This window comes from Macaca thibetana, chromosome 8 (genome assembly GCF_024542745.1).
Source record: "Macaca thibetana thibetana isolate TM-01 chromosome 8, ASM2454274v1, whole genome shotgun sequence".
Classification (NCBI taxonomy): Eukaryota; Metazoa; Chordata; class Mammalia; order Primates; family Cercopithecidae; genus Macaca; species Macaca thibetana.
In genome coordinates, this window is record NC_065585.1 from 21701590 (window position 1) to 21716440 (window position 14851).

The 14851-nt window shown below is 46.8% G+C and overlaps 1 protein-coding gene and 1 pseudogene across 2 annotated transcripts in view; one reads left to right on the forward strand and one right to left on the reverse strand.

The window, feature by feature from the left end:
• Positions 1-609: 609 nt before the first annotated feature.
• LOC126961316 (inosine-5'-monophosphate dehydrogenase 1-like) lies at positions 610-1619 on the reverse strand (annotated as a pseudogene).
• Positions 1620-5393: 3774 nt separating this feature from the next.
• Positions 5394-14851, forward strand: part of ATAD2 (ATPase family AAA domain containing 2) — an 84893-nt gene continuing 75435 nt past the window's right edge. The window contains exon 1 of one of the 2 annotated variants that reach the window (XM_050801510.1): positions 5394-5678. In XM_050801510.1, the coding sequence (XP_050657467.1) occupies positions 5508-5678 (171 nt within the window). In that variant the 5' untranslated portion in view covers positions 5394-5507. The remainder of the gene's footprint in view (positions 5679-14851) is intronic. The other variant, XM_050801511.1, reaches the window with a different exon arrangement.

Here is a 14851-nt window from a genome sequence, read left to right on the forward strand (position 1 = left end):
CTGTGGACCACTCAGTGATGGAGGGAGGCTGTGCCCAAAGGTGGACACTGGGGGTTGCCCCCTCCACCACCTCGGCCTCCACCGCTGTCCTCAGTACAGCGCTTCTCCTAAGAGTGCAGGCCGTGGACGCCACCCTCGATCTGGGCCGACATGGTCCGCTTCTCAAACTTGAGCTCTCCTGAGTACATCATGGGCTGAAGGACAGACAGGTTGCAGGCCCTGATATCATGGCAGCCATGCTGCATACCCGCTATGAGGTAGGGCACGAACTTCTGAATGGACCCTTTGTCCTGGTGGAGCCCAAGACACCCTGTGTGATCTTCACCTTATCCCCCTTGCTGAAGTATCGTTTCTGGCTGCTGCTACTCTTCTCCATGGCATCCAGGGAGCCTGTGCCTCAGTATTTCTTGAGCCACACCCCGTCTGAGAAGAAGTACTCACAGGGGGCCTCCAAGGTGGCAGCCAGCAGTTAGCCCATCATCACTGTGGAGGCACCAAGGACCAGCGCCTTGATGTGCCCTGTGGTCAGGATGCCACCATCGGCTATGATGAGCACACCAAAGCGCTGGGCTCAGCCACCTTGTACACAATAGTGCCCTGGGGCCAACCTTAGGCCATCACTTCCTGGGTGATGCAGAGGGAGCCGTGGCCCATGCCCACGTGCAGCCTGTCCACACCAGCGTCAGTCAGGTTCTTGGCCTGGGCTGCTGTCACCACGTTCCCCCCAATCACCTGGAGATGGGGGTACTTCTGTTTGATGTAATGCACCATGGCAATCTGATAACACCGAGTTCCCTTGGGACGAGTCCAAGACTATGACGTTGATGCCCGCCTGGGTGAGCAGGTCCAGGCGGTATTTGTCATCCTCACAGGTGCCCACAGCTGCCCCGCACAGCAGCTGCCAATGGGAATCCTGGGAGGCCACAGGGTAGTCTCGGTTCTTCTTCAGGTCAGTGCAGGCAATGATGGCCACCAGCTCATCATGATCATTGACGATAGGCAGCTTCCCTTTCTTGCTATGCTGCAGAATCTCATTTGCCTCTTTCAATGTCACTCCTGCTGGAGCCACCACCAGCTTGATCCTTGGCATCATCACCTCACTGAGGAGGGTGGTGTGGTCCTTCTCAGCAAGAAAGTCAATGTCTCGGGAGGTGACAATGCCCACCAGCTTGCTGCCCATGGTGCCTGTCTCAGTGATGGGGATGCCGGAGAAGCCATGCCGCATCTTGGCCTCCAGCACATCACCCACAGTGTGCGAGGGTCTCAGCACCACGGGGTCCGTGATGAAGCCCTGTTCAAACTTGACCTTCCGCACCTCGTTGGCCTGGAACTCTGGGGTGCAGTTGTGGTGAATGAAACCAATACCTCCCATCAGAGCCATTGCGATGGCCATGTTGTCCTCTGTCACAGTGTCCATGGGGGAAGAGGTCAGCGGTGTCTTCAGCGTGATCTTCCGGGTGAGGGTTGAGGTCAGGTCTGCCTCATCAGCTATCAAGTCTGAATCCTGGGAGAATCAGGAACTCCTAGGTGAGGCCATGGGCCCTGGTGAAGAGCTGCTGTGCGGTGAGCCCGTCCTTGGGGACATAGCCGGTGCCGCCGCTCATCAGGTAGTCCGCCATGCTGCCGGAGACCCCATGACCCAACATAAGGCCGCCAGCCTGCTGGCGCGGGCCAGGGGTGGACTATTTTTATTTTTTGAGACTGGGTCTCACTATGTTCCCCCAACTGGTTTGGAACTGCCGGGCTCAAGCGATCCTCCCACTTCAGCCTCCCAAGTAGCTGGTACTACAGGCCCACACCACCACACCTGGCTTTGTGTAGTGTGTTTAATAAGAATTCCCTGGGGAATTCTATCTTTGAAGTTCTAGAAGCATTTTCAATTATTTTGGACTTCCTACCTCAGGGCCTTTGCACTTGTTCTTCTCATTCCTGGAAAACTCTGCCAATTTTTTGAAGGGCTGATTCCTTCTCATGTTTTATGTGTCATCTAAAATGTCGCCTCCTCAGACTGACCTTTCTTTTTTATTTATGTATTTTTGAGGCGGAGTCCCGCTCCGTCGCAAGGGCTGGAGTGCAGTGCCATAATCTTGGCTCACTGCAACCTCTGCCTCGCTGGTTCAAGCAGTTCTCCTGCCTCAGCCTCCATAGTAACTGGGATTACAAGCGTGTGCCACCAAGCCTGGCTAATTTTTGTATTTGTAGTAGAGACAAGGTTTTGCCATGTTGGCCAGGCTAGTCTTGAACTCGTGACCTCAAGCAATCTGCCTGCCTCGCCCTCCCAAAGTGCTGGGATTACAGGTGTGACACATGCCTGACCTCAGACCCACCCTTCCTTCCTTCCTTCCTTCCTTCCTTCCTTCCTTCCTTCCTTCCTTCCTTCCTTCCTTCCTTCCCTCCCTCCCTCCCTCCCTCCCCTTCCCTCCTTCCCTCCCCCCTTCCTTCCTTCTTTTTGAGATGGAGTTTCGTTCTTGTTGCCCAAGCTGGAGTGCAGTGACGTAATCTCAGCTCACCACAACCTCCGCCTCCCGGGTTCAAGAGATTCTTATGCCTCAGCCTCCTGAGCAGCTGGGATTACAGGCGCCCGCCACCACGCCTGGCTAATTTTGTATTTTTGGTAGAGACAGGGTTTCTCCAGGTTGGCGAGGCTGGTCTAGAAATCCCAATCTCAGGTGATACCCACCTCGGCCTCCCAAAGTGCTGGGATTACAGGCGTGAGCCACCCTGCCTGGCCTCAGATTGACCTTTCAAGTCCACTGTATGTTTCTTTCCCTTCAACCACTCTCTGTCACGTGACCCTGTTTCATTTTCTTTGTACCACTTGCTATAATGAAGTTACCTTGTTTATTTACTTGTTTATCCACTGAGTACCTCTTAGAATGTAAGCTCCGTGAACCTAGGGTTTCTGTTTGTGTTGTTCACTGCTTTACTCCTTGCACCTCTAACTATGCTTAGAATAAGATGGGGGCTCAATTAGAATTTCCTGAATAAACAAATCAAATGAGATGGTATATACAGTATATAGTCTTGTGGTTTTTTTTTTGTTGTTGTTGTTGTTGTTGTTGTTTTTTGACAGAGTCTCGCTCTGTCGCCAGGCTGGAGTGCAGTGGCACCATCTCGGCTCACTGCAACCTCTGCCTCCCAGGTTCAAGCAATCCTCCTGCCTCAGCCTCCCAAGTAACTCGGGTTATAGGTGTGCGCCACCACGCCCAGCTAATTTTTTGTATTTTTAGTACAGATGGGGTTTCACCATGTTGACCAAGATGGTCTCAATCTCTTGACCTTGTGATCTGCCCGCCTCAGCCTCCCAAGGTGCTGGGATTACAGGCGTGAGCCACCATGCCCAGCCGTATATAGTATTTTAAAACCAAGTAATGATAAACTCTGCTACTTTTTAATTTTTTAAACTGTGCTACTTTAAATATTGTTCCTTCCTTTTTCACTTATGTTGGTTAAACAATTATTTTAAAGCTTTTTCTGTTGTAAAAGTGAAACATATTCGTGCAAGAAAAATCAGAAAAATTTTGTTTGGGCATAGTGGCTCACACCTGTAATCCCAGGCTTTCGGAGGCCATGGTGGGAGGATTGCTTGAGACCAGGAGTTTGAGACCAGCCTAGGCAACAGGGTGAGACCCTGTCTCTAAAAACAAATTAGCCAGGTGTGATGGCACATACCTGTGGTCCCAGCTACTAGGGAGGCTGAGGTGGGAGGATTGCTTGAGCCCTGGAGGTCAAGGCTGCAGTGAACCGTGGCTGCAACACTGCACTCCAGCTTGAGTGACAGAATAATAATCTGTCTTCCTGGGGACGGAGGCTTGCGCCTGTAATCCTAGCACTTTGGGAGGCCGAGATGGGCGGATCACGAGGTCAGGAGATCGAGACCATCCTGGCGAACACGGTGAAACCCCGTCTCTACTAAAAAGTACAAAAAAACTAGCCGGGCCAGGTGGCGGGCGCCTGTAGCCCCGGCTACTCGGGAGGCTGAGGCAGGAGAATGGCGTAAACCCGGGAGGCGGAGCTTGCAGTGAGCTGAGATCTGGCCACTGAACTCCCGCCTGGGTGACAGAGTGAGACTCCGTCTCAAAAAAAAAAAAAAAAAAAAAAAACTTACATTTAGTTTATTGTCTTTCTCCTTCCACTAGAGTTTAAGTTCCATTAGGTCATTTTTGTTCTTTTTATTCACTGCTGCATCCCCACTGCTTAGAATAATGCCTGGCACATAATAGAGTCTCAATATGTATTTAACAAATATTTAATGAACTACAGTTATCCAAATCAATAAACAGCTTTCATGTATTTCACTAGGATCCCTCGGACATTCTGATCATTCAGCGTGTTATCTATTTCAAGTAACTGCCATCTTAGAGGAGCCATCTTCTGTATTCTGTGATAATAGCAAACGCTTATTGAGCACTTATTATGTGCAAGCATGGCTCCAAGGTATAACAATAGTATTTTAGGGCCTTAGGTATTATAATCGGAGTTACTTTCCGAGTATATATACATTCCGAAATACATCTAAAAAGTATTTGTTGTATATCAGAACTTCACATTTAACTGGGAGTCCTGCTGTCTTTTTTGAGACAGTTTCTTGTTTTTTTGGGGGGGTCTTTTTTTTTTTTTTTTTTTTTTGAGACAGAGTCTTGCTCTGTTGTCCAGGCTGGAGTGCAGTGCCACGATCTCGGCTGGCTGCAACCTGTGCCTCCCGGCTTCAAGCAATTCTCCTGTGAGGAAATTAGAACCTGGAGAGGTGAATAATTTGTTCGAGATCTTCTACGTGGGATGTTCAATGGCAAAGATGAGTGGAGAACCCGCGTCCTTAACTAAACGATGGCACTCTGCTGAGTTGCTTTTAGCTCCTTGTGTATTCTTTCTTTTTGGTAGTTAACTTGTTTTCGTTAAGACCTCAATTTAAAAAAAAAAACAAAACTCTTAAGTCTCAAAGTCAAAACCTGTCAAAGGCCAAGTGCTTTATTTCCCTCCATTCAAGGAGTGGGCATTTTGCTTTTGAATCCTGGATGGCGGGAAGCAGCAAGCAGGTGTCAACAGGGGTGGGGTGGAGACGCCGGGCCCCGCCAGCCAATCAGAGCGCGCGGAGGCCTCCCTTCCCCCGCCGCCGTCCACGCGCCAAAATTCCAAACGGGCTGTGCACCGCTCCCGTCGTCTCCTTCCGCCGGGCTCAGCGAGCCGGAACTATGTGAAGAAAAAGAAGTCAGCGTTGTCCGCCGACTGTCTGCTCACATCCTCTATACTGTCGGCCTGTGTTCCTCTCCACGTTGGCCCGGCCTCCTTCGCTCTACAAATGGGAGGAGAGTTTCGAGCCTGCTGTTCTATGGCGGCGGCGTGGGCGGGACAGGCGGCGGAGGGATCCTGGGCGCGCGCGCTGCGGCCGCTGGCGCGGAGCTTGTGGCGCCAGAATTCGGAGCGCGGAAGAGCCAGAGCTGCGGCCGCCTGGAGCTGGAGCCGGAGCCCTCTGCAGTCGCGCACACCGAGGCCATTAGGGAGAGAAGATGGTGGTTCTCCGCAGCAGCTTGGAACTGCACAACCACTCCGCCGCCTCGGCCACGGACTCCTTGGACCTGTCCAATGAGTTCCTCAGTCTGGAGCAGATCGGCCGGAGGCGGCTCCGCTCGGCTGGTGCGGCGCAGAAGCAGCCCGTGGCGACCACAGCCAAAGCGGGCGTGAGTACCGGCCTGAGGCAGGCTCCCTGGGCGGTTCCCGTGGGGACTGTCCGCAGCCCGGCGCCCGGAGGGGCCTGGGGGTGGGCGGCGCCAGTCTAGGTGACAGTTGTCGGGGACGAAGTGTGGTCGAGGACGAGTAAAATGGAAGCTCTGGGGATCGGAGGTGCGGGTCGGGTCGCAGAGCTGAGGCTGGCCGGGAGAGGACTAAGCATTTGGTCACCACCTACTTTTACGCAAGAGGAAATCGAAGCCTGCCACAGCGGAGTGCAGTCTGGGGCCAAGCGGCAGCTGTTCGGCCGCCCCCAAGATCCCCCTCCCTGGCCGATCGATCGCCCAGGCTCCTGCCCTAGGTTCGCGTCAACCTGGAGGCAACACGCATCCTCTGACTGCTTTCTGTCTGCGCCATAAACGTTGGGGGGTGGGAGGGAGCACAGGGACGGACAGGTTGTAATTCAGGCTCTCTGACCTCCATTAACGATCCAGAGGGGTTCCGTAATAAGATCGCAGTGAATAATACCCGGTTGCATAATGTGGAGGGATGAGGACCAACATTTCCTGTACCCCCCCTTCCAAGCCTCATCATAACCCTTTGAGAATGCATAGTTGTGATATCTCTTTGACAGATGAAGAAACGGACTCAAAAAGGTGAACAGTAAGGGGTAGATCTAAAATTGGAACTCAGATTGCCTGCCTCCCAAATCGTTCCCTTTCTCTTCCGTCATGCTGCAGTTACCAACAGTGTCTATAGGGGAAGTTTGGAAGGGGGGAGGGTCCTCTTGAAAGAAGTGCTGCTTCTAGGTCTGAAGTACAGTGAAGGTTTTTGCAGGGCAGAGTTAAAGCTGAGCAGAGTTACTCTCCTCCCATCCACCTCCCCACCCCAGCTGCTGAAAGGGGCCTAGGTGGAAGGGTTTCAGCATTCACAGAAGGTTGAAGTCGAGGAAGCTCGCTAGTAAATTTAGTTAAAGCAGCAAGTAATATAGTTGGATTCAAGGTGTTGAAGTGAGTGAGGGTAGGCATGGAGTAGGAAAAATAGGACCTGAGAGAGGGTTGGGAACTTGGGAGTGAGAATGAGAGGCTCAGGGGAAGTGTCTGGTGGAAGTGACAATGTAATCCTCTTCAGTTCAGCAGACGATTTCAGGGTCTTGGATTAAGTCTCCTATTAAGATCTTGTATATAGATAACTATATAAAATTAGTTGCCCGTATCTTCTCTGGGCATCCCATTCTGGTTGCTACTCTGCTGAGGGGAGTGGGTTAAAAACTTTAGTCCGTTCAATCTCTGAAATTGTGATTCTGAATTGAAAAGACAAGTAATTTCCTGACTCAGGATTTGTTTCTCAATCATGTGCCAGGAATTGGCAGAGACCTGGAGAGGCCAAACACTTCTGCACTGAAGTTGGTTACTGGACTTATTAACCTGTGTTCAGAAAAGCTATTTCAATACTGATTGATTATTTATGTCCGGGATAACACTAGATCATATGAACATAATGATACATACTGATGTATTGAATACTGGTTAAATACATAGACCTTTTTTTTTTTTTTCTTGGAGATAGAGTCTCGCTCTCTCATCCAGGCTGAAGTTCACTAGTGCGATCTCAGCTCACTGCAATCTCCACCTCCCGGGTTCAAGCAGTTCTCCTGCCTCAGCCTCCCAAGTAGCTGGGATTACAGACTTATGCCTCCACGCCGGGCTAATTTTTATATTTTTAGTAGAGACAGGGTTTCTGTTGGCCAGGCTGGTCTCGAACTCCTGACCTCAGGTAATCCACTCACCTCAGCCTCCCAAAATGCTGGGATTACAGATGTGAGCCACCCTGCCTGGCCAGATATACAGCCTCTTAAGAAAACTGTTGGCCGGGTGCGGTGGCTCATGCCTGTAATCCCAGCACTTTGGGACACCGAGGCGGGCGGATCACGAGGTCAGGAGATTGAGACCATCCTGGCTAACACAGTGAAACCGAGGTGGGCAGATCACAAGGTCAGGAGATTGAGACCATCCTGGCTAACACGGTGAAACCCCATCTCTACTAAAAATACAGAAATTAGCCGGGCGTGGTGGCGGGCCCCTGTAGTACCAGCTACTTGGGAGGCTGAGGCAGGAGAATGGGGTGAACCTAGGAGGAGGAGGTTGCAGTGAGCCGAGATCGCACCACTGCACTCCAGCCTGGGGGACAGAGCGAGACTCCGTCTCAAAAAAAAAAAAAAGAAAAAGAAAACTGTTAATTATGAATTTCAGTTTCTGCTTCTCAGGTTTACCAGTAATCAGCAGGTTTCTACACTTGTTAATTGGGGTGATACCCACCACATTGGTAGTGAGGATTAAATGTGATCAAGCATGTAAGGAGATTAATTGAACAGTTAGCATATAATTAGGACTCAGTCGTTGTCAGTTATTAAGACCATCGTCAGTTTTAGTTAATGGCCACTCTGTTTTTTTTCAGTTCCTCGGGAAAAAAAACCTTAGGTCATTGTTGACTCCTCACATCCAGTGCATTAGCAAATTCTGTTGGCTCTACTTTCAAAATATATTCCAAGTCTGACCACTTTATATGTCCTCCAGTGTTGCCATGCTGGTTCAAGCCATAATCTCTTTCCTGGATTATTTACTTATTATTATTTTGAGACAGAATCTTGCTCTGTCACCCAGGCTGGAGTGCAGTGGCATGATCTTAGCTTGCTGCAATTTCCGCCTCCCGGGTTCAAGTGATTCTCTTGCCTCAGCCTCCCAAGTAGCTGGGATTACAGGCACACACCACCACGCCCAGCTAATTTTTGTGTTTTTAGTAGAGCTAGTATTTCACCGTGTTGGCCAGTCTGATCTCAAACTCCCGGTCTTAGGTGATCAGCCCACCTCGACCTCCTGAAGTGCTGGGATTACAGGTGTGAGCCACCACACCTGGCTATCTTTCCTGGATTATTGTAATTCTTGATTGGCCTCCTTCCTGTTTTCTACTGTTTGATGTATATATTATGCCCCCGCCTTCCCTCAACAATCAGTTCTCTTTATGTATTTATTTACTTATTTTTGAGACAGAGTCTTGCTGTGTCACCCAGGTTAGAGTGCAGTGGCACCATCACGGCTCACTGCAGCCTCAACCTCCCGGGATCAAGTGATCCTCCCACCTCAGCCTCCTAAGTAGCTGGAACTACAGGTGCACGACACCACACCCAGCTCATTTTTAAGTTTTTTTGTAGCGATGGAGTCTCGCTATGTTGCTCGAACTCCTGGACTCAAGCAATCCTTCAGTTTCAGCTTCCCAAATTGCTGGGATTAAAGACATGAACCACCATGCCCCACCAATAGTCAGTTCGTAATGCAGTGAATCTTTTTAATTTTTTATTTTTTTTGAGACAGAGTCTCACTGTGTCTCCCAGGCTGGAGTGCAGTGGCTCGATCTCGGCTCACTGTAAGCTCCACCTCCCGGGTTCACGCCATTCTCCTGCTTCGGCCTCCCGAGTAGCTGGGACTACAGGGGCCCGCCAACACACCCGGCTAATTTTGTGTATTTTTAGTAGAGACAGGGTTTGACCATGTTGGCCAAGGTGGTCTCAATCTCCTGACCTAATGATCCGCCCACCTTGGCCTCCCAAAGTGCTGGGATTACAGGCGTGAGCCACCGCGCCCAGCAAATGCCGTGAATCTTTTAAATTAAAAGTCAAAACAGTTGATCACTCAAAACCTTCTTGAGACTCCCTATTTAAGTGAAAGTCTGTAAGTTTGGGAGCAGCCCTAAGCATCCCTGCCTCCTTTATAATGACATCTTTTTCTACCCGTTTACAAAACCCACTCTTTTCCAGCCACACAGGCATAGCTACTCCTTTAATACCAGGGCCTTTCCATTTGGTATACCTCTCCTGGAAGTACTCTTCCCTTGGATATCTGCATGACCAATTCTTTTAACTTTTTTTTTTTTACGTTATTTTAAACCAAAAAACAAAACCTCAGGAGTTGTACTTTAATGTGGTCCAGAAATTGTACAAATAAATAACTCAGTCCTTATAACCTTACATGGTAGATAAGATTTTTTTTTTATATGAGAAAACCGATGCACAGAGACTTAAATAACTTGCCCAAATTCACCTTATAGTAAGCTGTGTGACTATGATTCAAATTTAGGAGTCTGTCTACCTCAAGTCTTTGCTAAAATTTCACCTTTGCAATGATGCTTACCGTAAGCACCATATTTAAAATTACAAACCACTCACCTGACATGCCTCTTTATTCTGCTTTATATTCTCCTAACACTTATCACCTTCCAACATAATCTATACTTTTGTATTTTTAAGTATTTTTCTCTCTTCCCGAATCAGAATGTAACTGCACGGGGACTTGGATTTTGACTTTTTGTTTGGCAGTGTTATCCCAGCACCTAGAACAGAACCTAGCAGGAAGTAAGTGTATATTAAATATTTGTTGTTGATTGTTGTTACTCTAAAGAGACGGAAGTCTAGCAGAGGAGACCTAACAGCAATATACAGAGATTATTTACCATAAATCCCATATTTGTGGTATATGGTGGTTGAGCAATTAGAATGCACTCAGCTGGATGTTGTAGGGTAGAAAGGATTCCCCCCAACCCCCACCACAGTTCCTAGCAGGCATTATACCTTTTTGAGACAAAGTACTCCTTCCTTTTATACGTCAAGGTGTCTGTGTACACCAAATTATAATTTCAGTGTTACTTAGCATGGGATTTGATTAAAATAAATCAATGGTCTTTAGGGGTAATATATTCATACTGACAAGCCCATCAGTACCAAAAATGAAACATGTCTCTGTAATTGGAATATTTTCTGATTTGGGGACTTTACATTCAATACATTTGGTTGGATTTCACCTTGCTGTTTATATCAACCATGCATTTCAGAGACTTCATTCCCTGATCACCCTGATTATATTTGGATATTTCTTAGTTTCCTCAGCCATATATTTATTGACAGAGCATTTCTTAGACTAGGTTACTTTTATGGTTGGTTACATTTATTCATATTAATTCATTAACTTGAATTTTTCCTAATCTCAGGCTGACCTTTCTTTTCAGAACTTCTCCTTTCATTACCTCTGATCAGGCTGACATTATTTTCAAGTTCTGAAGTTACCTATAGTCACCTATTTATTAACTACATTCTGTTTTTACATTTTGAGTATAATGTCATTCAGCTGGGCTTATGGATTTGTGTTTTTGTTTTTTCCTGACTTATATAGGTTCCCTGAATATTGTGGTGGTGGTGTTCTAAGTTTGTTTTTTGTTGTTTTTTTAAAACTTTTATTTTCATCCTACCAACTTTATGACTTTGGATATCTTTTCTGTAGTTTCTTTTTCTTCCAGAATCGGATTAGCCATTGTCTATTTCTGTACTTTCTTTGTTTTCTAAGGTCTAAGGTTTTTTGGTTTCTGTAAATTTAGGGTTGTTTCTTATGTTGAAGAGTCACTTAAGGATATATAGTAGGGTGATTTTTGTTAATCGATGATGATCGTACATTACTTTTGGTATTTATTTTTTTTTCCTTTTGAGACTGTGTTTTGCTTTTGTCACCCAGGCTGGAATGCAATGGCGCAATCTCGGCTCACTGCAACCTCTGCCTGGTGGATTCAGGCAATTCTTCTGCCTCAGCCTCCAGAGTAGCTGTAAGCGCCTCCCAATTACAGGCGCCTGCCGCCACACCCAGCTAATTTTTGTATTTTTAGTAGAGACAGGGTTTCGCCATGTTGGCCAGGCTGGTATCAAACTCCTGACCTCAGGTGGTCCACCTGCCTCGGCCTCCCAAAGTGCTGGGATTACAGGCATGAGCCCCTGCGCCTGGCCTACTTTTGGGTTGTTTACCTACATTTTTATTTTTCCATGTGTTAGGTAAAATAAAACATTCTTCAGTATGTAGAAGGTACTATTTTAAACATTGTATGTTTATTTTAAAGTTTGGAAAGATACTCAAAACTCAACATGAATATTTGTAACATATAGGAGATTTTAAAAACTTAAAGCATAACACAATACAGAAAAATGAAAAGTATACAGCTTAATGAAGTATCACAAAGCATAGATAGGGAGCTTTTGGGTGTGGCAGTGAGTGGTGCTCCCTGGAGTTGGGTGACATGTCAGTTCTGTATTCAGTCATAAGCAAGACAGGGCCCTTGATTTTAGGTTTAGAAGTTACAGCTTTGTTTGGGAGACAGTGAAGAGCCAGAAGAGGGATCTGATGAGACAGTGTTTAGGATGAATTATAGTTAAAAAATCTAGAGTTAAGGAAGACCAGTTAAAAGATTGTAATGGTAGGCTGGGCGGGTGGGTCATGCTTGTAATCCTAGCACTTTGTTTGGGAGGCCAAGGTGGGCAGATCACCTGAGATCAGGAGTTCGAGACCAGCCTGGCCAACATGGTGAAATCCCGTCTCTACTAAAAATACAAAAATTAGCCGGGCATGGCGTTGCACACCTGTAATCCAAGCTACGTGGGAGGATGAGGCAGGAGAATTGCTTGAACCCTGGAGGCGGAGGTTACAGTGAGCCGAGGTTGCACCATTGCACTCCAGCCTGGGCAAGAGAGCGAGACTCTGTCTTAAAAAAAAAAAAAGAAGATTATAATGATAATAGCTACCACTTACATAGCAGTTGCTATGTGCCAGGCATAATACTTGATAGACACATATATTTCTCCTGTTTATGAACTATTGTTATCCTCATTACAAGATTCTTAGTATCTAGTATCCATATACAAAGTATTCTAGATTACTAGATCCTTAGTATATGGAGACTAGATACTAAGGATACTTAGTATATTGATATCCTTAGTATATGGATACTAAGACACCTTATGTAACTTGCACAAGATTACACATCTCTAAGTGATGTGCCAAGAATCAAATCCTGGGCACTCTATCTCTAGAGTTTGGGTTCTTAATTAATGCATTGTTACCACATATACCAAAACAGAGAAAACTAGAGTTTAAATTAAGGTGATATTAGTAGGAATGGAGAAAAATGTCAAGAAATACAGCGCAGGATCTCTGAGAGTTGAACACAGGGAGGGAAGACAGTGTTGTTTCCAGCTAAAGAAGTGAGCAGTAGACCATTGGGAGGTTTTTTTTTTTTGGTGATGGAGTCTAGCTGTGTCGCCCAGGCTGGACTGCAGTAATACAATCTCGGCTCACTGCAAGCTCCGTCTCCCAGGTTCATGCCATTCTCCCGCCTCAGCCTCCCGAGTAGCTGGGACTACAGACGCCTGCCACCACGCCCGGCTAATTTTTTGTATTTTTAGTAGAGACTGAGTTTTCACCGTGTTAGCCAGGATGGTCTTCATCTCCTGACCTCGTGATCCGCCTGCCTCGGCCTCCCAAAGTGCTGGGATTACAGGCATGAGCCACCGTGCCCAGCCGACCATTGGGAGTTTTATGCCAGAATTGCTAAGAGGTTGGGACTGGTTATCTTTGAGGATGAACAGAAAACAGCAAAGCACAGGCCGGGTGTGGTGTAATCCCAGCTATTGTGGTGGCGGGCGCCTGTAATCCCAGCTGTTTGGGAGGCTGAGGCAGGAGAATGGCATGAACCCGGGAGGCGGAGCTTGCAGTGAGCCAAGATGGTTCCACTGCACTTCAGCCTGGGTGACAGGACGAGACTCCATCTCAACAAAAAAGAAAAAGAAAACAGCAAAGCACAAAAAGAATTAAGGAGGTCTGAAGCAGTGCCTATATTTTAAAGGTGAGAAGTTGAATCATGGAACCAAGAGTATTATGTAAACCAAGGGATCGAAGCATTTTAAGAAAGTAGAGGCCAGGCACAGTGGCTCACATTTCTAATCCCAGCACTTTGGGAGGCCAAGGTGGGAGGATCACCTGAAGCCAGAAGTTCGAGACCAGCCTGAGCAACATAGTGAGACCCCCTCCCCCATCTCTAAAATAAAAAAAATAAAAATTGGCTGAGCACAGTGACTCACACCTGTAATCCCAGCAGTTTAGGAGGCCAAGGCAGGTGGATAACTTGAACCCAGGAGTTCAAGACCACCCTGGGTAATGTGGCGAAACCCTGTCTCTACAAAAACTAGCTGGGTGTGGTGGCGCCTGCCTGTAGTCCCAGCTACTCAGGAGGCTGAGGGAGAGAATCGCTTGAACCCAGGAGGCAGAGATTGCAGTGAGCTGAGATCGTGCCGCTGCACTCACTGCACCCCAGCCTGGGCGACAGAGCAAGACTCGTCTCAAAGTAATAAAATACGTAATCATTAGCCAGGCGTGGTGGCACATGCCTGTAGCCTCAGCTGCTACTGGGGAGGCGGAGGCAAGAGGATCTCTTGAGCTCAGGAAGTTGAGGCTGCAGTAAGCCATGATTGTGCCACTGTACTCCAACCTGGGTGACGGAGCAAGACTGTATCTCTGAAAATAAATAAAGAAGTGATCAGTTCTATAGAAGTCAGTGAGGTTGAGAAAAGCCTATTGGATTTGGCTATTGGGAGATAGTTGTGAATGCACTGAAAGAGCTGTAGAGGCAGAAACTAAATTGGAGTTTACAGAGTAGGTGGTGAGGTGATGTAAACTCATGTTTAAAGACAAAGCTAAGAAAGGATATCACAAGTATAGTGTTATAACATGTATATCATTGAGTATTAGAATATACTGCTGTTTAAGTTTTCAAGGAGCCCTAAATTTGTGTTGAGTACATCCTATTTAAACCTCATTTGTTGATATTTGAATTGACTCAGACAACTGACCCCCTCCACCCCCAAACATACTTTTAAAAAAATGAATTTAAAGCTTGAATAAGCTTGGTCTTCTGTGAAAAATAACGTGGAATATTTTTATTTTGCAACTGTGTCTACTTTATGAAAACTTCTTTTTTGTCGTTCTCTTGCTGCTTTTTCTCTATGCTAATTTACTGATTCTGCAAGGTCATGAGAGACTTAAAATTTAACAAAATACTAACATTTCCTCTCTTAAAACTTCACTTTTAAAGAACTATCAGTGCTCTCAATATTTAAGTAGATTTTAGCCAAAGAATAGATGAGAATACTACATCTCTAAGTTAAAATTTCAGATTAAGTTTGTCTTCTCTGTTTTTTTACTTTTTAGGAATTTTTTTCTGGTAGTGCATGTGAAAATGTGAAAAATAGAAAGTGAAAGTCCCCATCTCTGTCATCCAGTGTTAATTACTGTTAACAGTGTTGAACTTACCTCTTGGA